Consider the following 21,580-nt stretch of genomic DNA (forward strand, 5'->3'; position numbering starts at 1 on the left):
ACTCCTTTGCTTTACTGATGTGGGAACTGAGACTCGGAGAAGTTAGCGTATTTCCTCAAGGTCACACAGGTGGCAAAAAGTGGGAACCCAGGCTCCTGAGTCCCAGACTAGGAGTCTTTCGACCTGGGGGTGGATGAGCTGGGTTTCCACCTGCGTGGTGGCTTCTCCAGGTGGTGGGTTAGGGCCCCATGGATGGTCCTGAGGTGTGCTTGGGAAGGACTGAGCCGGGAGGGTGTGGGACCCACGTTTGTGAAGTGACTGCTGAGTGGCAGGTACAGTACTGCAGAGATGAGTAAGACACAGTGCCTATTCCTAGGGAAGCTGCAGGGCAGGAGCAGAGAGAGGTGTGGGGAAGAGAGAGTAATGGGGGTGCGCCTGGGGCTGTGGGAACACAGGAGAGGGGGTTTCTCTTTCTCTTTTAAAAATACTGACACATAATAGTTGTACATATTTTCTGGGTGTACATGTGGTATTTGGATACAGGCATTCAAGGTGTAATGATTAAATTAGGGTAACTGGGATTTCCATTACCTCAACCATTGGCCATTTCTTGATGTTGGGAACATTCCAGTTCTAGCTGTTTTGAATTATACAATACATTATTATGAGCTATAGTCACCCTACTGTACTATCAAACAATAGCTCTTATTCCTTCTATCTAACTGTATTTTTGTACCCATTAACCAACTTCTTTTCATTCCACCCCCTTCTCTTCCCAGCCTCTGGTAACCACCATTCTGTTCTCTGCCTCTGTGAGATTGACTTTTTTAGCTCCCATATACGAATGAAAACAAGTAAAATTTGTCTCTCTGTGCCTGGCTTACTTCACTTAAGATAATGACCTCCAGGCTGGGCATGGTGGCTCACATCTGTAATCCTAGCACTTTGGGAGGCAGAGGTGGGCAGATTGCATGAACTCAGGAGTTTGAGACCAGCCTGGGCAACATGGTGAAACCCTGTCTCTACGAAAATACAAAAAATTAGCCGGGTGTGGTGGCATGCGCCTGTAATCCCAGCTACTCGGGGGAGCTGAGGCAGGAGAATCACTTGAACCCAGAAGGCGGACGTTGCAGTGAGCCGAGATCGCACCACTGAGACTCCATTTAAAAAAAAAAAAAAAAAAAAAAAAAGATAATGACCTCCAGTTCCATCCATGTAGCTGCAAGTGACAGGATTTTATTCTTTTTTATGGCCTGATAGTATCCCATTGTGTATATGTGCCACATTTTCTTTATCCATTCATCTGTTGATGGACACTTAGGTTGATTCCATATCTTGGCTATTGTGAATAATGCTGCAATAAACATGAGAGTGCAGATAGCTCAATGTGCTGATTTACTTTCTGTTGGATATTTACCCAGCAGTGACCTCAAAAGCACAAGCAACAAAAACAAAATAGACAAATGGGATTCCATCAAGCTAAAAAGCTTCTGTATCCCCAAGGAAACAGTCAATAGAGTGAAGAATGGGAGAAAATATTTGCAAACTATCCATCCAACAAAGGATTAATAACCAGAATATATAAGGAACTCAAACAACTCAGTAACAAAAAACAGAGAATCTTCTTTAAAAACTGGCAAAAGATGGAAGGCTTCTTAAAGGAGCGCATGCCTTAGCTGAGCTTCCCCTCCTCTTTCCTGACTCCTGCTCCCTGTATGGTCTCAGTTCAGTGGTCCCGCCCTCTGGGAAGCTTTTTCTGTCCCCATCTCTGGCCGGGCTCCCAGGCCCCACACTGTCGTTGCTTATTAATCATTGTCTTCCCCGCCAGACTTCAAATCTCACTGAGGACTGAGTCAGCCTTGCCCACTACTGTCTCCCTGCACAGGGAGCGTTCACAAATCCCTATGTCGGGGATAGAGGGTGCCTTTTGCTGAGCCGAGGGAGGTTAGGAGAGAAGAGGGAAGATCAGTGTAAGACCTGCTGATGAGGTGCCTGGGGACTTCCAAGAAGGAGTTGGCAAAGTAATCTGATGCTCTGCTCTGCAACGGGTGGGATTGGTCAGGGTGGAAGCCATAGGGTAGGGGATTATCTGCAGGGCGTGGCAGTGAGGAAGTGGCCTGGGAAGAGCAGCTGGTGGACAGAGGTTGGGGATGGGCACTCCAGGGGTCAGTGATGTTGGGTGATGGAAGAGGGGTGCCCATGAAGGAGATGAAAAGATGGAGTGGGGTTTGGAGCAAAGCCAGGGTACGAGGAAGGAGGAGGCAGCCAGGCTGAGAGGCTGGGGTAAGTGGGGTTGGAGGGATTTGGTGGAGATCACAGGCACCCTGCTGACCCTTCCAGGCTCTGGTGTTGTGGGTGGGGCCACCACATGCCTTGGGTTTTTGGGCAGGGACACTGGGGGTTGGAGTGCTCAGGGTTACGGCCGGGTGTTCTTGGTTTGCTCCCAGTCTTGGCCTTGGAGGTCTCTCAGGTGCCACTCTCCTGTGCTTCTGTCTCCAGCCAAGGTCCTGGCCCCCGTGGCCGAGTACTGCGGGAGCATCCCTCAGACCAGTGCTGGGCCCCGGGTGCCCCCGCCTGGAAGCATCAATTCCAGTCTGCCTCATGGAGAAGGTGAGATGGGAAGACCCGCCTGGTCAGGGCCCCTGGCCTCATCCTGGAGCGGGGAGTGTGGTAGATGCTGGCTGTGTTCTCAAGCTACCAGCAGGTGTCATTTTCCTGTGGCTCCTGCTGAAAATGCCCTTTGATTCTTTCAAAGGCAGGTTCTTTTCAACCCTGTGCCTCAGAGGTTGGAGGTGTGCAGAGGGGGACCGGCAGGAATAGGGAGCAGGGCTCTCTGCATGTGCCTGGACCTGGGAGTGTACTGAGCACCCAGGGTGGCAATGGGGAGGGGGCCCCTCTCAAGATGTCCACTCAGCGTCTCTGCCACTTGTCCAGCATCTGTGGCCTGAGTCTCTGATGGGGCTGGGGTGTGGCCGAGCTTTCCAGAGCCCGCATGTCTGAATGCTTTCCCTGTCCCTTTCTGCACCAGGGCTCCCCCAGGGCCCAGGTGAAAAGCACCACTTCCTGAAGGTCTTCTAGGGCCTCTTTCCTCCTCTAAATGTGCTGAGCATTTTGTTTCTCTCCCATCTGGTGTGTCTGCTGGGGGTGGGGGTGATTTGCTCTGAGACTCCTGAGCTCCTGCTTGCAGCCTGTGCTCGGCATAGGTCAGTGCTCAGGGATCTGATGACTTTGTTGGACCCTGGAGATTGGTGGATGGTGGACCCTGGAGATTGGTGGATGGTGGTGTCTGGAAATTGGTGGATGGTGGATCCTGGAGATTGGTGGATGGTGGACCCTGGAGATTGGTGGGTGGTGGTCCCTGGAGATTGGTGGATGGTGGTCCCTGGAGGTTGGTGGATGGTGGACCCTGGAGATTGGTGGATGGTGGTCCCTGGAGATGGGTGAATGGTGGTCCCTGGAGACTGGTGGATGGTGGACCCTGGAGATGGGTGGATGGTGGTCCCTGGAGATTGGTGGATGGTGGTCCCTGGAGATTGGTGGATGGTGGACCCTGGAGATTGGTGGATGGTGGTGTCTGGAGATTGGTGGATGGTGGTGTCTGGAGATTGGTGGATGGTGGTCCCTGGAGATTGGTGGATGGTGGTCCCTGGAGATTGGTGGATGGTGGACCCTGGAGATTGGTGGATGGTGGACGCTGGAGATTGGTGGGTGGTGGTCCCTGGAGGTTGGCGGATGGTGGTCCCTGGAGATTGGCAGATGGTGGTGTCTGGAGATTGGCGGATGGTGGACCCTGGAGATTGGTGGATTCTGGTCCCTGGAGATTGGTGGATGGTGGTCCCTGGAGGTTGGTGGGTGGTGGACCCTGGAGATTGGTGGATGGTGGACCCTGGAGATTGGTGGATGGTGGTGTCTGGAGATTGGTGGATGGTGGTGTCTGGAGATTGGTGGGTGGTGGTCCCTGGAGATGGGTGAATGGTGGTCCTTGGAGATTGGTGGCTGGTGGTCCCTGGAGATTGGTGGATGGTGGACCCTGGAGATTGGCGGATGGTGGTGTCTGGAGATTGGTGGATGGTGGACCCTGGAGATTGGTGGGTGGTGGTCCTTGGAGATGGGTGAATGGTGGTCCCTGGAGATGGGTGAATGGTGGTCCCTGGAGATTGGTGGATGGTGGACCCTGGAGATTGGTGGATGGTGGTCCCTGGAGATTGGTGGATGGTGGACCCTGGAGATTGGTGGGTGGTGGACCCTGGAGATTGTTGGTTGGTGGTCCCTGGAGATTGGTGGATGGTGGTCCCTGGAGGTTGGTGGATGGTGGACCCTGGAGATTTGTGGATGGTGGTCCCTGGAGATGGGTGAATGGTGGTCCCTGGAGGTTGGTGGATGGTGGACCCTGGAGATTTGTGGATGGTGGTCCCTGGAGATGGGTGGATGGTGGTGTCTGGAGATTGGTGGATGGTGGGCCCTGGAGATTGGTGGATGGTGGTCCTTGGAGATTGGTGGATGGTGGTCCCTGGAGATTGGTGGATGGTGGTGTCTGGAGATGGGTGGGTGGTGGTCTCTGGAGATTGGTGGATGGTGGTCCCTGGGCAGATGACCTTCCCTGTGATTCATGGCCTCTTGTCTGTGCTGTGATAGGACTGCATGTGGATTCCCCCTTTTGTTCTGAGCACTTCGTGGCATGGGTCTTGTGAAGACTAGGTGCTTCAGAGACACTGTCGAATGAATGACTCGCCCCCAGGAGTGACTAAAAAATTAGATGACTGGGTCTCACCAGGCAAGTGGCTGCCTGTTCAAAGGAAGCAATGTCAAGGAGCTTGCTGGTGCCTGCTGCCACCCTGGGTACTGCGTGCCAAGCCATTCACAACTCTGTCCCCCTCAGGTTCCCTCCAGCCTGAGCCGAGCACCCTACTGAGCAATGAGGAACCGTCACAGCTCCCGAGTGGACACGGAGAGCTGGGTGGCCGCAAGCTGGACACCCCTTCCAAGGGCTGGCAGGAGAGGAACGGTTGCCCCAGGAACCTCGGGGCCTTGTCTTTGGGGGCCCAGCCTCTGGTGCTCCTCCCTTCTCTGGAGTCAGAGGCCAACAGCGTGGCCAGGGACACCACCCAGATTAAGGACAAGCTCAAAAAAAGGAGGCTCTCAGAGGGCTTGGCAGCGTCTTCCCGAGGTGAGCACTGGCCCCTGCCCACCCCTCACCCACCCACTTCCAGGTCAGGCCCCCAGGCCACCAGGGCTGTGAGGGTCAGCAGGCTTCCAGGTGGCATGCTGGGATCCCCTGGGGGTGATCAGTGGGCACACGCCAGGTACCCTCTCTGTGACCTCAGTGACCTCCTTGGAGCTGAGCCTCCCTCCTGGGCTCTGCAGTGCTTCCCGACTGGCCTCTTCATCCCCACCCTTGCACCTTCTAGTCTTGTTCCAGAAGGATCCTTTTAAACAAATGTTCTTCCCATTTCCACCACTATGCTCAAAACCAGCCAGTGGGTTTTCGATGTGCTTAGGCTAAGACCCCAAATGTTCCCTTATGCACAAGACCCTCTGGCCCTGGCCTCACACCAACCGTGTCACTCTCTGCCTTCGGTCCCTGCTGTCCAGGGCCTGGGGCTTGTAGGCTATTTCCTGCCTGAGGTTTAGAGCCACTGCTCCTGCCCCACCCCTCCTCCATTTCCCACTCCGAAAATCCCCATCCAGCCTCTCTTCTTGGCTTCAAAGCCCTCCTCAGAGAGGCCTCCTTGACTCCCCAATGTGAATTTGCCCCTTAGGATGCTCTCCAATCACGCCCTATCATTTGTTTCCTTCGGTTCTTTTCATGATTTGCATTTATATCTTTACTTTTGTGACTGTTTAAAACCTGAATCTTGCATGTAATCGTCTGCTCCAAGAGGGCAGTGACCAAGATCTCGGTGTGAGGCACAGTCGGTTGGCACCTCGGAGGCTCTCAAGAAACGTTTGTTGAGCAGATGAACAAGGGATTCAACAGCAGGCGCTTTATACTCTCTCTCATCTGGGTGGTGGACAAGCAAAGTTCAAATCTTAGTCCCTATACCCAATTGGCTCTGGGGCCTTGGGCAAGTCGGTAACCTTTCAGGCCTCGATTTCCTCCTCTGTGGAATGGGGACACTATCAATAATACTTCTGTGTTACTGTGGGGGTTTAGTGAAAACTTGTACACAGAATTCTCAACACCTGGCAGATGGGAAGAACTTAATACATTGTTACTATTTTCCTTCTTTCTCTCCTCTTCTGGGCGAATCCTATGGGTTCTTTTTAGCAGAATGAACTCTTGGGTAACAAGAGCAGTAAGAAGTCTTGAGGTCTTAGGAAGAAGGGGGAAGTGCTCTCAAGAGGCAGGTGGTTGCTGCTGTCAAGCCTGGGGTTGTCGTTGGCTGTTCTTCCCCTCCCCTGTGCAGACTGCTCCCCCTGCTGAGCCTCTCCTTGGAGTTGTGGGGTATGTCCAGCTCCTGGGGAGCCCAGGAGGATGCCAGGGAGCCCCTGGGAGGAATGGTCCTGGCTGGATATTATAGAGGCAGCAGGTGGGGTTGGAGTGCCCGAGAAGCTTCCTTAGAACTTGCAGGAGGTGCAACTTCTAGAGCTGCCACACCAACGACTCTCTCCTTTAGGGGTTTGAAGCCTTTTTCTAGTCATTTCGTTTATTTTTTATAAAGTTCCAGTGTAGGGGAAAAAAGAATGGAGTTGTTCTACCTAATGTTCTGATGGGCAGTGACCTGTAGACTTATCAGGTCTCTCAGCAAGCATGGAGGGCCAGGGATCTCTGGCCCTCGAGCAGGGCTGGGGCTGCTCTGGCCCCTGCATTGAGGCCAAGTTGACTCCTCTGTGCCCTCACCCAGCTGGGGCCCAAGGTGGTCCGACAAGTGACACGGTCTCCACTTGACCACAGTCCTTCTTCTCCATCCTTTCATCACCCCACAGGCTAACCACAGCACAACAGTGCTCCAAGACAGAACAGAACCAGCACCAGAAGCCAGGAGGGGAGTGTGCAGGAACAGAAGATATTTTGACTCGGCTCGTTTATTTTTTGTTTTTGTTTTTCTGGGACAGAGTCTTGCTCTGTCGCCCAGGCTGGAGTGCAGTGGTGCGATTTTGGCTCACTGCAACCTCCAGGTTCAAGCGATTCTCCTGCCTCAGTTTCCCGAGTTGCTAGGATTACAGACAACCACCACTAGGCCCAGCTAATCTTTGATTTTTTGTTTTTTTTTCTGAGACAGAGTCTCGCTCTGTTGCCCAGTCTGGAGTGCAGTAGTGCCATCTCGGCTCACTGCAAACTCTGCCTCCCAGGTTCAAGCGATTCTCCTGCCTTGGCCTCCCAAGTAGCTGGGACTACAGGCGTGTGCCACCACACTGGCTAATTTTTGTATTTTTAGTAGTGATGGGGTTTCACCGTGTTGGCCAGGCTGGTCTCGAACTTCGGACCTCAAGTGATCCTCCTGCCTCAGCCTCCCAAAGTGCATGGGATTACAGATGTGAGCCATTGCGCCTGGCCTGACTTGGCTGTTTTGATGCAGTGGTTTTGATGAGGCCAGAACAAAAGTTAAAATGCTAGTCTTTTTTTTTTTTATTATTCCTCATCACCAATATTTGCAAAGATAACCCTGAGCTCTTGGCCCACCCCAGTGTTTCTTGCCCTGTGCCTTTGCCCGAGGCATGGCTGCTGGGTGAGGTGGGGTGGGGCACAGGGCGCTGGAATGTCTGTTGAGCACCTGAAACATTCAGAAAGGAGCTGGAAGTGTGGCGGCCTGTCTTAGACTACGTTAGCTGTGTCAAAACAGCTACGCCCCCACATCACTAGCCGAAAAGGAAGGGGGAGCAGAAGTAATTTACCAGCCCCTGTCATGTGCCACGTACTTGCCTAGCATCTTATAGAAGTGATGTCATTGAATCATCCCATTCCACAGAAGCGTAATGGGGTTCAGAAGACAGTGGCTTGCCCGAGGCCACATAGCTTCTACCCGCGACCAGGACCTGCCGTGTTTCCTCCTGATCTGCCACTGCTTTTATTTCCCTTCCTTCCCACGCTGCCTCTGAGTCCTAAATCCAGGACTCTTTCTGGAGACAGCACTTTCTGGAATGGCACAGACACTCAGAAGTGGCTGTTTGCTCAGTCTATCAGTGGTGGGGCTGGGGGCAGGTCTGGCCTCTCTCCTCACCATCCCAGTCCTTCCCAGGGCAGAAGGCCCCGTTGCTGGGGTCTGAATCCCCCCTCCACTCCCTGGTCTTCTGGGACTAACTGATTTCTCATCCCATCCCTGTACAGCCTCTCTGAATCCAGGGCGAGGCCCCCAAGGAGTTCCCCTGTGGAGCACCATCCCCCGAGCCACCTCTCAGAGGCTGCTGAGGGTGCCCAGGCCGATGCCTCCCATCCAGAGTATCCCCACCACCCCCGAGGCCAGTGGAGTCAAAGAGAAGGGCCTGGACCTGCCAGGGAACGTTCCGGGTCCTCACGAGCTGAGACCCGGTGCTCAGGAGGTAAGGCAGTTCGACTGCTGGGAGTCTGGTCCTCAGCTTCTTGTCCCCCTTCCTCCTGCCTTTCTTTCTAGCCTCCACCAACCCCTGACCCTATGTCCTTTGCATCCCTGGAGGTGTCTCGAGGTCTGCAGTGAGGATAGGGACAGCACTGGGAGAGGCTCAAGGCTCTGATTTCACCACCTCTCACAGCATCCCAAACCTCCATAGCTGGCCTGGGGGCTCTGGGTGGCTGTGCCAGAGGCTGCATGACCTTTGTCCTAGAACTGGTGGTCCCCTAGGCCTTCTCTAGTCTACATGTTCCAGAATTCCTCCTGCTTTCTGGCCCTCTCCATTTTAAGCAAGAGTGTGGCAAAGGATGCTGGGCTAGGACCCACATTTGGGCCTTGGTTTCTGCTCTGCCCCTCAGGGGCTGTGTGACCGTGGGCAAGTCACACCCCTCTTTGGGCCCCAGTTTGCACATCTATGAAAATAGTGGTTTATACCAGATGTGTTTGAAGGTCCTTCCAGTTCTGATGTTCTAGGATTTTTCTGAAATGAGAACAGAAAAACAAATAATAGTCACAAAAGGGCTTGCCAGTCTCCTCACCAGGAGTGGTAAGGAAGCAGTCAGTCTTCTGGGGGTCCTAGGGTGATGTGGCTAGAAAGAGACAGCAGGCTCCACACTGTGTGAGGTGCCTGGGAGGTGAGCGTTCACCGTGGGCTGTTTCCATAGGCCAGACCCCTGTCCCGCCTCTGCTCCCAGGCACAGATCTCCAGGCAATACCTGCACTGCAATGATGAGAAGATACAGAAGTCCCTGGGGGGCATCGTGATCCCACCCATCCCAAAGGCCAGGCCGGTTGCAGCGGCTCCCTCCTGTGTGCCTGGCTCCCTGCCCAGCCCATTACCTCCAGGCCAGGGAGTCCTCACAGGCCTGAGGGCCCCACACCTGCGGTAAGAACTCTAAGTCAAGCCTTCCTTGCTGACTTCTCTCCCTCTGTCCCCCTGAGATCCACTGGGGGTCCTCATGGCCAACCCTCCATGGGGTTGAGTTCTTGGGGCACCAGGCAGGGAAAGGGCCGGGTGCTCCACCCATGAGCCACAGACCTGGGGAGGTCCCAGCATGGTTGCCAGGGCTTCTCTGCCTCTCGGCTCTGGCAGGCAGGGTCAATGGCATCACGGACAATGTCTCCAGCCTCTGTTTTCTCCCAGTGCCTTAGTGGATGAGGTTGCTGGAGAAATGAATAAAACACTAATTATTTTATCATATATATATAATTCTGAGACAGAGTCTCGCTCTGTCGCCCAGGCTGGAGTGCAGTGGTGCGATCTCAGCTCACTGCAACCTCCGCCTCTCGGGTTCAAGCGATTCTCCTGTCTCAGCCTCCTGAGTAACTGGGATTACAGGCACCCGCCACCATGCCCTGGTAATTTTTGTATTTTTAGTAGAGACGGGTTTCAGCATGTTGGCCAGGTTGGTCTCGAAACGCCTGACCTCAGGTGATCTGCCCTCCTCGGCCTCCCAAAGTGCTGGGATGACAGGTGTGAGCCACCATGCCCGGCCATGAATAAAACACTAATTATTTTAAAGCATGATATAGTTAATGGCAGCTCTTTGTAATTAAATATTTTCTTAATCGATGGATACTAAAAATACAACCAGTACCGTGTGTATGGGGGAGAGTCCACAAACTTTTGGACTTGAAAAGGGGTCTTCATATCTTCCTCATATAAACAAGTGGGGAAGAGGATCTTTGTGTTGGTATAAATCGGGTTATGGTTTGTTAAGACAGACAGTGCTGTAGGTGGTCAGCAACATCCCCAGGGTCAGTCCAGAGTGATGTCAGAGCACGTGTGTGTGAGAGTGTTTGAGTGTGTCTGTGTGTGTGCATACCTGTATGAGTGCCTGCATGTATGTATGTGTGAGTGTATGTGTATGAGTGTGTATATGTGGATATATGTGTGAGTGCATGCATGTATGTGAGTACAAGAGTATGTGTGTGTATGTGTATGTGTGTGAGTGCATGCATGTGTGTGAGTGTACATGTCTGTGTTTGTGTGTGCATGAGTGCAAGAGTATGTGTCTGCATGTGTGAAGTATGTGTGCATGTATGTGTATGTGAGTGCATCTGTGTGGAGTGTGTATGTGTGTGCATGTGTGACTGCATGTATGTGTATGTGCGTGTGAGTGCGTGTGTGCATGTGTATGTGAGTGCATGTGTGTGTGCCTGTGTGTGGGGTGTGTGCATGTGTGTATATGTGAGACAGTGTGTTGTGAGTGCATGTGTGTGGAGTGTGTGTGCGTATGTGTGTGCATGTGTGTGTGCGGGGTGTGTATGTGTGCATGTGTGTGAGACCGTGTGTGAGTGCGTTTGTGGAGTGTGTGTGAGCGCGTGTGTGGGTGCATGTGTGTGGAGTGCATATGTGTGTGCATGTGTGTGTGTGTGAGAGCATGCATGTGCATGAGTGCGTGTGTGTGACGTGTGTGTGTGCATGTGTGTGAGTGCATGTGTTTGTGTGTGTGACTACATGTGTTTGAAGTGTGTGGAGTGTATGTGTGTGCATGTGTGTGGAGTGTGTTCATGCGTGTGTATGTGTGAAAGCATGCGTGTGTGAGTGCATGTGTGTGCGTGTGTGTGCATGAGTGTGCATGTGTGTGCATGAGTCCATGTGTGTGGTGTGTGCATGTATGTGTGAATGCATGTGTGTCCATGTGTGAGTGCAAGTGCATGTGTGTGCATGTGTATGTGTGTGTGCATGTGTGCATGTGTATATGGGTGTGAGTGCTTGTGTGTGAGTCCATGTGAGTGCATGTGAGTGCATGCGTGTGTGTGTGCGTGCATGTGTCTTGTGAGTGCATGTGTGTGCATGTGTATGTGTGTGAGTGCATGTATGAGTGTGTGTGCATGCATGTGTCTGCATGTGAGTGCATGTGTGTGAATGCATGTGTGTGAGTGCATGTGTGTGCATGTGTATGTGAGTGCATGTGTGTGCATGTGTGAGTGCATGTGTGTGAGTGCATGCGTGTGCATGTGTATGTGTGTGACTGCATGTGTGTGAGTGCATGTGTGTGCGTGTGTGAGTGCATGTGTGTGAGTGCATGTGTGTGAGAGTGCATGTGTGTGCATATGTATGTGTGTGAGTGCATGTGTGTGAGAGTGCATGTGTGTGCATGTGTGTGTGTGAGTGCATGTGCGTGGAGTGTGTGTGCGTGTGCTCAGGGCCTATGGACCTGGTTCCTTCAGTGCAGTCACAATCCAGTTCCTCCTGTGACTGCTTCCCTCCCGTTTCTTGGTGCCTGATGACGGATTCTTCCATTTTTCTCACATTTCTTCATTTCCTCTGTCTCCCTGGTGCCTTCCCTCTGTGCACACACGTGTTCATGTCTTTCTCCGACCCTGTGGGGTATGGGGAGCCATCCGTGAACCTGCTTCTGGATTCGTATTCTCTATTCAGTTTTCACCATCAGCCTCCTCAGACAGCAGCTTGCTCCACTGACCTCTGCCTCCTCACCATTGGACACGTCCTCCCCTTTCTTACTCAGACGCTGGCCTCTTCCTCCCCTCGGAGCAGCCTTGTCTGTGCCTCTCATGACTCGCTGGCTCCAGACCTGTGACTTTTCCTCTTATCTCCTTACTCTTGACCTTTTTGCATCATTTAAACCATGGATGGCCCTTGAACTTTTCTTCTTTTTCTGCATCCTGACTCTACACCTGCTTCTCGACATTCCAGGCAGCTTCCTGTGTGCCCTCTTCCATTTCTGAGTTCTGCCATTCCCGAAATTGTTCCAGGGCTCTTTGCCCCCATCTCCTGTTTTCTTCTAGGGCCGTTGTGTGTGTCCAGGTCTTCCAGATGGTGGGATGTGGGTGAGTTCACATCTCCTGCTCTAGCCCTGGAACCATCCACAGTTCAGGCTACGTGTTTCCATCTTTCTGTTGGGCATCTCCAGTTTCTCCTGGCTGATGTGATCCATCACCAGAGGGAGAGACAGGGAGGCTGTGCTGCCATCATGGCAACAAGGACCACCTCGTGTTTCCCCAAACCACCCGCTCCCAAGACCTCATTGCTGTCAAGGTGCAGACCTTCTCCTTGGACTTCAAGTCTCAGAGTCATCTTCGACCCTTGTTCCTAGTGCCTCCTGCTCCTAACACATTTCCATAGCCCCTCAAGTCTTTCTTAACAGCCATGAAAGCTCCACCCCCTTCTTGCCCCTGCCTTTCCCTCTTGGTTCACACTTCCGCCTCCTTCTTGACCTTCCCTAATAGTGCCTAACCTGTCTCCTTGCAGCCCTGTGCTTTCCATCCCCATCTTTCATTTTCCTGCTTCCCCCACCGCCTTGCACACTTCTTCCATGCACTTTGCCTGTATTGACATTCCTGATTGAACGAATGCAGGGTCCTTTGTGTCAAGGACCCAGGCGTATCATGCTGAGTCTCCTTGGCCTGACATTCATGGTCCATCCAGCCCACGACCCCACAGTTCCTCCCCACTGCCCCCCAGTGCTGCTCTGCGGGACCTTCCTACCCTTCCAGACCCTGAGGACCTATTACCATTTCACTCATCCATCCGTCCCTTTACGAGGGGTAATGGTGCTTCCCCTCATCCATCTCTGCACCCCCAACAGCCTCTCACCCCTTTCCCCACCCGTTCATTCCGTCTCTACTGTTCCATGTCTACCTACTCTCCCTTTAAAGGGTGGCAAGGAGGGGAAGTGGCCTTCTCTTCATTGTCCGCAGGCATCCAGCCCAGGAAGTGCCTCAGCCCCTCCCTTCCACTAAACAAAATAGGCAAATCTTGATTATTTAAATTTATTCTGTTTATTTTATTTGTTTTTTATTTTTTATTATTATTTTTTGAGATGGAGTCTCACTCTGTCACCCAGGCTGGAGTGCAGTGGCATGATCTTGGCTCACTGCAACCTCCGCCTCCTGGGTTCAAGCAATTCTTCTGTCTCAGCCTCCCGAGTAGCTGGGACTACAGGAGCATGCCACCATGCCTTTATAAATTTTGTAATTTTAGTAGAGATGTGGTTTCATCATATTGGTCAGGCTGGTCTTGAACTCCTAACCTTAGGTGATCTGCCCGCCTCGGCCTCCCAAAGTGCTGGGATTACAGGCATGAGCCACCGCACTCAGCCAATTTTTTTTAAATTTTTTTTTTTTTTTTTTTTTTTTTTGAGATGGAGTCTCGTTCTGTTACCCAGGCTGGAGTGCAGTGGCTTGATCTCTCCTCATTGTAACCTCCACCTCCCTGGTTCCAGTGATTCTCCTGCCTCAGCCTCCCGAGTAGCTGGGATTACAGGCACACACCACCAAAAATACAAAAAATCGCCTGGCTAATTTTTGTATTTTCAGTAGAGATGGGGTTTCACCATGTTGGCCAGGTTGGTCTCGAACTCCTGACCTCAGGTGATCTAACCACCTCGGCCTCCCAAAGTGCTGGGATTACAGGTGTAAGCCACCGCACCTGGCCCAGCCTACTTTATTTAAACCTCATTCTGTTCTTTAACCTGGAGCACCACAGGGCAGGGGCCATATGTCAAAAACCTCTGTGGCTTCCGTGGGGCCAGGATTGGTACCTGGCGTGGATTAGTTCCATAATAAATATCTGTCCTTTCCTGTCTAGTTGTGACATGGATTTCTCTTTGTTGAAAATGTGGGGCTCTCTAGTCAATGGAGGGGATGGAGGCTGTATCACCATTTCACTCATCCGTCTGTCCATTTAAAAGCTGTTGGCTGGGTGCGGTGGCTCAAGCCTGTAATCCCAGCACTTTGGGAGGCCGAGACGGGCGGATCACGAGGTCAGGAGATCAAGACCATCCTGGCTAACACGATGAAACCCCGTCTCTACTAAAAAATACAAAAAACTAGCCGGGCGAGGTGGCGGGTGCCTGTAGTCCCACCTACTCGGGAGGCTGAGGCAGGAGAATGGCATAAACCCGGGAGGCAGAGCTTGCAGTGAGCTGAGATCTGGCCACTGCACTCCAGCCTGGGCGACAGAGCGAGACTCCGTCTCACAAAAAAAAAAAAAAAAAAAAAAAAAAAAAGCTGTTAAGCACCTACTATGTGCCAGGCGCTATGAACTCAAAGCCAAATAGGCCATAATCTGTGTGCTCCAGGAGCTCATGAGAGATACCTCTCAGGAAGTCATCAAGGTGAAGTTCAGAGAGCTGGGTGTGTAGGCGAAGGCTGCCTGTCATGTTGGTGACCCAGGAGAAAGAGATCTGAATCACGCCAGGCAGACTTCTGAGGAAAGGGTGAGCGCACACTTGTGAGATGGAGATGGAGGTGGAAGAGGGAGAGATGGAAGGAGGAGTGAGCCCCTGCGTCCTTGAGTGACAGCCTGCGGGGTGGGGGTGAAGGGCCTGTGTGCCACCTGAGAGGTGGGAGCTTCATCCTCCTGTGAGGAGGTGCCACCAAAGGCTTTCGGGTATGAACGTGGCATCTGCTGTGACTTAGAAAGGCCACGTTGGCAACCTCAGAGTGGCATGGACTGTGTAGATGGAGGTGGGGCTGCTGCAGGAATCCAGGGAGAAGGCCAAGGGTGCCTGAACAGGGCAGAGGCAGGGACTGTGTGGGGTGAGGATGCAGAGGTGGGGGTGGGGCGGGACGAATGGTAGGGCTAAGCCACCGGCTGGATGTGGGCTGACGATGGGGGAGCTGAGACCATGCCTGAGTTCCTGGCTTCAGCCGCTGGACAGATACCAGCACCCTTCCTGGAGACAGGGGATAGGAGAAGAGGCAGGTGCTGGGGACAGTGCTGAGGCCACTCTTGGACACACTTAGATGTTTGGGCTGGAGCAGGGAGGGGCTCTTGCTGGAAACAGGGCTCTTGCTGCCCCTGCCCCGCCCACCTCATTGGGGCCTGAGGAGGAGCCGGAGCGGTGGTGGGTTTTCTGTGAGGTTCACAGAGGGTGCAGTGGGGCTGCCACGTGCAGGAAGGCAGGGTCCCTGATCGGTGTGGCCTGTCTTGGCCTCATTCCTTTCTGCTGAGGGGTCTCTAGAAAAGGGGAGGGCAAGAGGCTTCCCTAAGGTCCACAGCTTGAGAGAAGCTGAGCCAAGTCCTCTGAGGCCAAATCGCTTGCTCAGAGCAGGTGTGTGTGTGTTGTAGGGGGTGGGGTGGGGGCGAGGCTGCAGCTCAGGGCCCCAAGCCAAGGCATGAGCAGGATGAGGCCAGGCCTTGGAGAAGGGGGTGGCATCGGGGTTTTTGGCATCCTGTGCTCACCTCAGGCAGCCTGGGACCTCCATGAGCTCCTAGAAGCCAAGGGCAACCGTGTGGACTTTGACGCTCCACTTCCCTTCCCCACCTGCCTCCAATCCTGTTAGTGCTGTTGGGCAGTGATTGGGCAGTAGTGGGTTACAATGGCAAAGGCCTAAGGGATGGGCTCCCCAGGTCAGGGGTACCCTGGGGCATTCACTTACTATCTCCAGCCCACACAATCCCTCCCTGTGGGTCTAGACCCAAGAGGCTGGTCCTGGCCCTGGGAGCAATGGCAAGTCCCTGCTGATCTAGGCCCAGACTGAAGCTCTGCTCCTCCCATGGACCCAGGGTCCCCTGACCTCCACAGTCCCCAAGGATCAGGGTTCCCCTGGATCCAGGCAGGCACTGAGGTGGGCTGTCCTACCGCCTCTCCTCCAGCCTGGCCTGGACTGTGATCCTCTGAGGCCAGAGCATGGGATGTTATGTTCCTGTCCTGTTGCTGTGGCTTGTAACTCGTCATCCCCCCAGTGGGTCCTGATGTTCGCTGAGAGGGGAAAGCCATGTGGGATGCTGCAGGGCTGGTCTCCATGGGAACCTGAGCTCCCGGAGGGCAGGGAGTGTCATGTCTTAGGTGATGCTCCATTCCCAGTGTCTAGAATGGTGCTTGATACATAGTAGGTCTTCAGTAAATACCTGTTGAATAAGTAAATGGTGCTTCCAACTTAAGAAATTACAATTAAAACCAGTGCCAGGGATGCCACTGTTTTCCCTTCCTGTGGGTAACTGGGGTTGAACTTCTTGTACAAAACGGTGGTGACTTCCTGTCACAGCAAAGGGGGTCAACCCCCCCAGTCCCTGGGGGATGGGAGATGGGGGGATAGGGATTACAATCATGAGGAGTGGACTGTTTAGGGGCCACTGAGCTCTCACGGGGTTGCGGCAGCTTGGAGAACTTGAGCTCAGTGCTCTCTGAGCTGAGAGGCAGTTTACCCTTGTCTGCTGCAGCTGCTCTCAGTTCCACAGGCCCAAGCAGCGCAGCGGGAGGGCGGGGGCTTCCTTTAAGCCAGCAGTTTCCGTGTGGGTGTTGGCCTCCTGGGGAATGGGTGAGCTGCACTGCCAGGAAATGGGGCTGAACCTGGCCTGGTGGTCAGTTTGCCCTTGTGTTTGCAGAGGGAGCTGTATCTCCTGCAGCTTGAATCCTGGGCCAAGAGCCTCTGCAGAGATAACAGTGCCCTCCCCTCAGTTCCCCATCTTGGCCATTGTCCCATCCTGGAGCCACCCTGGGCTCCCCCAGCAGTGTCTGTGGCTGGCCGTCCCTCATGATGCTTCTCTCTCCCCCATTCTTTTAAGATTGGCTCGGGAGAGTGGGCCTCGGGAGAAGACCCCTGCATCTGTGGGTACGTATTTTCCATGCACACCTTCCTTTGTTATTTGACTCTCTGCATTCCTGCCCTCGGTCATGGAAACAGAATTAGGGCCAGAGGAGATCTGAGAGCTCTTGTGTCTGGGCCCTTCATTTCACAGCAGGAAGCTGAAGTCACCGGAGGTCTAACTGGAGGGTGGCAGCAGGCCCAGGCGAGGTGTGGAAGAGAAGTGACATTTATTGGCACCTGCTCTGGTACATCAGGTGTGTTGACATACACCAGTTTGTGCAGCTTGCCACGGCCTCGATAAGAGAGATGATGCTTGCCCTGTGTGACAGATGAGCTGGCACACGAAGGCTCTGTGAACAGGATGTTCTCCCTGGTCGCTGAGGCCCGTCAGGCTTGCAGTCAAGTTCCCATGGCTCTAAAGCTGGGGTCTTGACACATCAAGCAGCTGCCCCTTGCAGTGTGTTAAGCAAATAGAGAGAGTATTCCTCACCTAGAGAATGAGAAGGTAAACCAGAGTCCACAAACCTCAGCCAACCGGCCCCAGGAGCTTTAGCTGTCAGGGAATAGGGCCAGCACAGGATTGAGGCAAGGAGAGGGAACAGGGCAAGGTAGGAGGCCTTTAAAGAGGGAGGAAGGATCCTTCCTGGGTTGAACTCTATGGGGAGGTGGGACTGGTGGATGGAAGCTGAGCCTCTGCTGCAGGATTGGGGAGCAGCACACGCCGAGCCCAGGCCATGGTAGGGAAGATTTGGAGACAGCTGCTCTGCTGCCCGGGAGGAGGGGTGGCCTTCTCAGGACCAGCTTCCTGGCAGGTCACTCTGCTAATCAGCTCAGCTGGTGGGGCAGTTTGGGGAAGAGGGGTGGCTGTTGCCCAAGAGGCCCTGGGATCAAGACACAAAGCTGGGCCTGGCACAGAAACCTCTGCGGCAGCTGCTTCTCCCCGGCTCTCGGGCCAGGCTGCAGCAGGGTGAGCTCAGGCAGTCTGTGGCGAAATGCACTGGCACCCTGAGTGACCTTAAGAGCTAACCCAGAGGATGCTGGTGTGGGGGCTGGGCCAGGAGACCCCAGGCAGTAACCACTTCCTCCCCTGGCTCTCCAGCTTGCTGTTTGAGAACCAGGTCACCAGGGGGCTGTGGCAGGGGCAGGCTGCTCAGACAAGGCTTTCCAGGGCATACCTTTGGGGTGCAGGTGAAGAAATGACATAAAAAGTAGTTAAGTCCTTAAAGGGCTCTCTGCCCTCTGGCTGGCAGCTGGGCTGACACAGCTGGGCTGACACTGCCCTCTCTGTGCAACATGCCTAGTACATGGTAGGGGCTCACAGGGTCTTGTCTGAAGCTGGGGGCTTCCTCACATCTGTGGCATTCCTGCAGTCCTTGCGCTGGCCAGATGGTGCCTACCACATGTGCCCTCTGCTCTGCCTCTTACCTCTGGGCAGATGCAGCTTCAAAGCCCCTCTTTCCCCTTGGCCCTTGATCCTTCTCCCTGCACCAAGCAGAGGAATCCTTTGCAGAAGACACGGGCTGGGCAGAGGACCCCGGTGACCTGGGAGCTCCGCAGGGGCCCCAGATGTAAGCTGTGTTTTCCAGCCTCAGGCAGCCTCAGCTGGTGGCCCCATCTCAGCAGACCCCTGCCTTCCAGGTTCACCCAAGGATGGTGAGCTCAAAACCCTCTGAGTGGCAGAAAATGAATGGACCTGTTTGAGCCCTGCCTTCATAATGAGAAATGTACCTTTAAAATCCGCTGATGGGGAAAATATGAATGACAAAGCAATACTGTGGATTTGATGCCATCAAGTGGAAGTGAATGGATATTTTATCCATCCCAAGAGCATTCGAAGGTTACTGGCTGTAGTAGCGTTCTCCAGAGGGATGGAACTAGTAGGATATATGTCTCTATATAAGGGAGTTTATTAGGGAGAATTGGCTCACACGATTACAAGGTGAAATCCCACAAGAGGCCGTCTGCAAGCTGAGGAAGAGAGAGGCTGGTAGTGGCTCAGTCAAAGTTCGAAAGCCTCAAACCAGAGACGCCAACAGGGCAGCCTTCAGTCTGTGACCAAAGGTCCGGGAGCCCCTGGCGTGCCACTGGTGCAAGTCCCAGAGTCCAAAGGCCAAAGAACCTGGAGTGTGATGTTCAAGGGCAGGAAGAGTAGAAGGAAGCGTCCAGCAGGGGAGAAAGCAGGCAGCCAGAAGACTCGGCAAGCAAGGTGATCCCACCTTCTTCCATCTGCTTTGTTCTAGCTGTGATGGTAGCTAGCAGCTGATTGGATGGTGCCCACCCACGTTGACGGTGGGTCCTCCTCTCCCAGTCCACTGGCTCAAATGTCAATCTTCTCTGGCAACACCTTCACAGACACACCCAGAAACAATACTTTACCAGCTATGTAGGCATCCAATCCAGACGGCACCTATTATTACCCATCACACCGGCTCTCAGCTTTCCCATCTGTAAAATGAGACTGGACTAGTGTTAGTTCTCTGGTCCTGGCAACTCTGCCCTTTCCTGCTGCGTCATGCTTTCAGGCAAGCCCACAATCATATGAAAGCATTGGTGGGCCCATTTTGTTTTTTCTTTTCCTTCCGTACAAGCCTCCCAGGACAGATACACTTATATTCTCAGGAAATGTCTTATATCTCCTGGATAACACATCTGGCCCTGTTTCCCGCCCAGCCTCCCCCCACTCCCGCACCTATCTTGGAATAAAGTGTGCAGTGAATGAACGAATGGGGGGTGATGCTGGTCCACAGGTAGTCCGCCCCATGCCTGCCAGTGCTGCCCTGTACAGTAAACCTAACTCAGGTCTTGCTCCATCGAGGAAGAATTGAGGGTGCGGGGCTTAGCAGTAGAGTTGAGCAAGCCACAGGGTCAGTGAGCTCAGGAGGGTCCTGGGTGTTTCAGCTCCACTCCTGTTCTCAACCCCTCAGAGCCAAAACCTTTGGCCTCATCCATCAGAGACAGACCTGCCGCTGCCAAGAAGCCTGCCCTGCCTTTTTCTCAGTCTGCTCCCACGCTGACAGCCTTCTCCTTTGACCATGCCAAAGAAGCCTGCCCTTTGCTGAAAGAAGAGGACCGGAAGGAGATCAACACCAAGGTACCTGGGGAGCGGGAGGAGGAGGAAGTGGGGCTGGAGTGGACCGCAGGCTACATGAAGGCAAGCATCTGAAGTATTCAAGAGTGGGACCGGCCACAGAGCAGAGCAAGGAGAATCTGAGGCAGCCACCCAAGTACTAAAGGCCAGAACCTGCAGACGGGGTTAGGGTGGGGGCTGGAGAAAGGATAGGGGCTGGAAGTGGGGTGGGGACCTAGGTGCAGGGAAGACTACAGAGGGTTGCTGAGGGGTAGCAGGGAGGAAGGAAGGAGGACAGGGAGTTTGCACAGGGCTCAGGAGGAAGCCGGATGTGGGGGAGAGAGCAGGATGCCTTAGGTGAACTGGGCTGCGTGGTTTGAACTAATACCCAACATAGCAAATGAGAGGCAGCTGACTCAGGTCTGATCAGCCACGGGCTGTGCTCCACGGACTGGCGAATACCTCACACTTCTCGGGTGGCCTTGGAAGGTGGTCATTTCCCTGGTTTGAACGAATTTAGTGAAGCTTGGGGAGTCACTGTAGTGAGGAGCCTGTGCTCATTCTTTGAAACAGAGAACATTCCAGGTCAAGAAGCGTATCTTGAAGGCCTCCTGGGTGCGTATTCTCTGTTAGAGACTGGGTGGCTGTGTAAGTCATCACCACAGCCCTCCCACCGCAGAGAGGACCACAGAACATGAAACACAAACATTCAACCACAGAACATGAAACACAAACATTCAGTGCAGCGAAACGAGCTCATCCTCCACCCCGCTTCTGCGCTCCCTCCCGTGGCCACATCGTAGGCCTTGGCATTCTAAAGTGTGTCCCCACACCATGGTCTCAATTTCAAGCATCCCATTGGCTCACCACCCTCTCCTGTTGTTCTGCTCAATCCGGCTAATCCTTCAGTTCCAACACTTGTTCCCTCTCTGGCGTCAACGATATTCTCGTTGAAACGGGATCATTGCTATCAGCGTATCAGCTGTCTGTTACCTCTCTTATTTTAAGAAAGCAAAACAAAACCAAGACAAAATGATTGCTGCGTCTCTTTTCTCTCCCGAGTCCACGCCTAACAGGCATTAGTCCACACTCCCCACTGAAACTGCCCATGCTAGAGTCGCCAATGACCTTCATCTTCCCAAATGTAGCCACGGTTAGTCCTCGTCTACTTTGACCCCATCACAGCTTTTGACACGACTTGTGTCTCATCCTTGAATTCTCCAGCCAGGGATAGGGGCGAGGGGTGGCTCTTTTTTGGTCCTGACTACATGAAAGGCAGCTCCTTTCCAGCCCTTCTTGGCTGCTGCCTCCTCATCTCCCCCGCCTCTGGATGCTGGAACTCCCCCAGCGCTCAGCCCTCTGGCCTCTCATCTATTTATACTGACCTGCTAGATCCTCATCCAGTCCAGACATTAAGTACCATCTCTACGCTGAGGACTCCCACACCTCCCTCGCCAGCCTAGACCTTCCCTTGACCTCCAGACTAACATATTTAGCTGCTACTCAATACCTCTGCTTAAGTGCCTAATTATACTTCCAA

At 53.5% G+C, this 21,580-nt stretch overlaps 1 protein-coding gene and 1 long non-coding RNA gene across 7 annotated transcripts in view; one reads left to right on the forward strand and one right to left on the reverse strand.

Annotated features, from left to right (window-relative positions):
- Window positions 1-21,580, forward strand: part of TOGARAM2 (TOG array regulator of axonemal microtubules 2) — a 78,338-nt gene that overhangs the window by 20,128 nt on the left and 36,630 nt on the right. For 3 of the 4 annotated variants that reach the window (XM_011737881.2, XM_011737879.2, XM_011737880.2), the window contains exons 3-8: window positions 2,440-2,550; window positions 4,820-5,107; window positions 8,210-8,421; window positions 9,164-9,354; window positions 16,951-16,997; window positions 19,898-20,064. In XM_011737881.2, coding sequence (XP_011736183.2) covers window positions 2,440-2,550; window positions 4,820-5,107; window positions 8,210-8,421; window positions 9,164-9,354; window positions 16,951-16,997; window positions 19,898-20,064 — 1,016 coding nt within the window. The remainder of the gene's footprint in view (window positions 1-2,439; window positions 2,551-4,819; window positions 5,108-8,209; window positions 8,422-9,163; window positions 9,355-16,950; window positions 16,998-19,897; window positions 20,065-21,580) is intronic. The other variant, XM_011737883.2, reaches the window with a different exon arrangement.
- Window positions 18,602-21,537, reverse strand: LOC139357801 (uncharacterized). 3 transcript variants are annotated; one of them, XR_011611573.1, is made up of 4 exons: window positions 21,426-21,537; window positions 20,908-21,037; window positions 19,961-20,068; window positions 18,602-19,418 (listed from the first exon to the last, which is right to left on the reverse strand). It is a non-coding gene; the product is annotated as an uncharacterized lncRNA (long non-coding RNA). The 3 variants fall into 3 exon arrangements; XR_011611574.1 differs by lacking the exon at window positions 21,426-21,537 and adding an exon at window positions 21,169-21,404; XR_011611572.1 differs by lacking the exon at window positions 21,426-21,537 and having other exon boundaries at window positions 20,908-21,404.

The sequence above is a fragment of the Macaca nemestrina genome, chromosome 13 (genome assembly GCF_043159975.1).
Source record: "Macaca nemestrina isolate mMacNem1 chromosome 13, mMacNem.hap1, whole genome shotgun sequence".
NCBI classification, from domain to species: domain Eukaryota; kingdom Metazoa; phylum Chordata; class Mammalia; order Primates; family Cercopithecidae; genus Macaca; species Macaca nemestrina.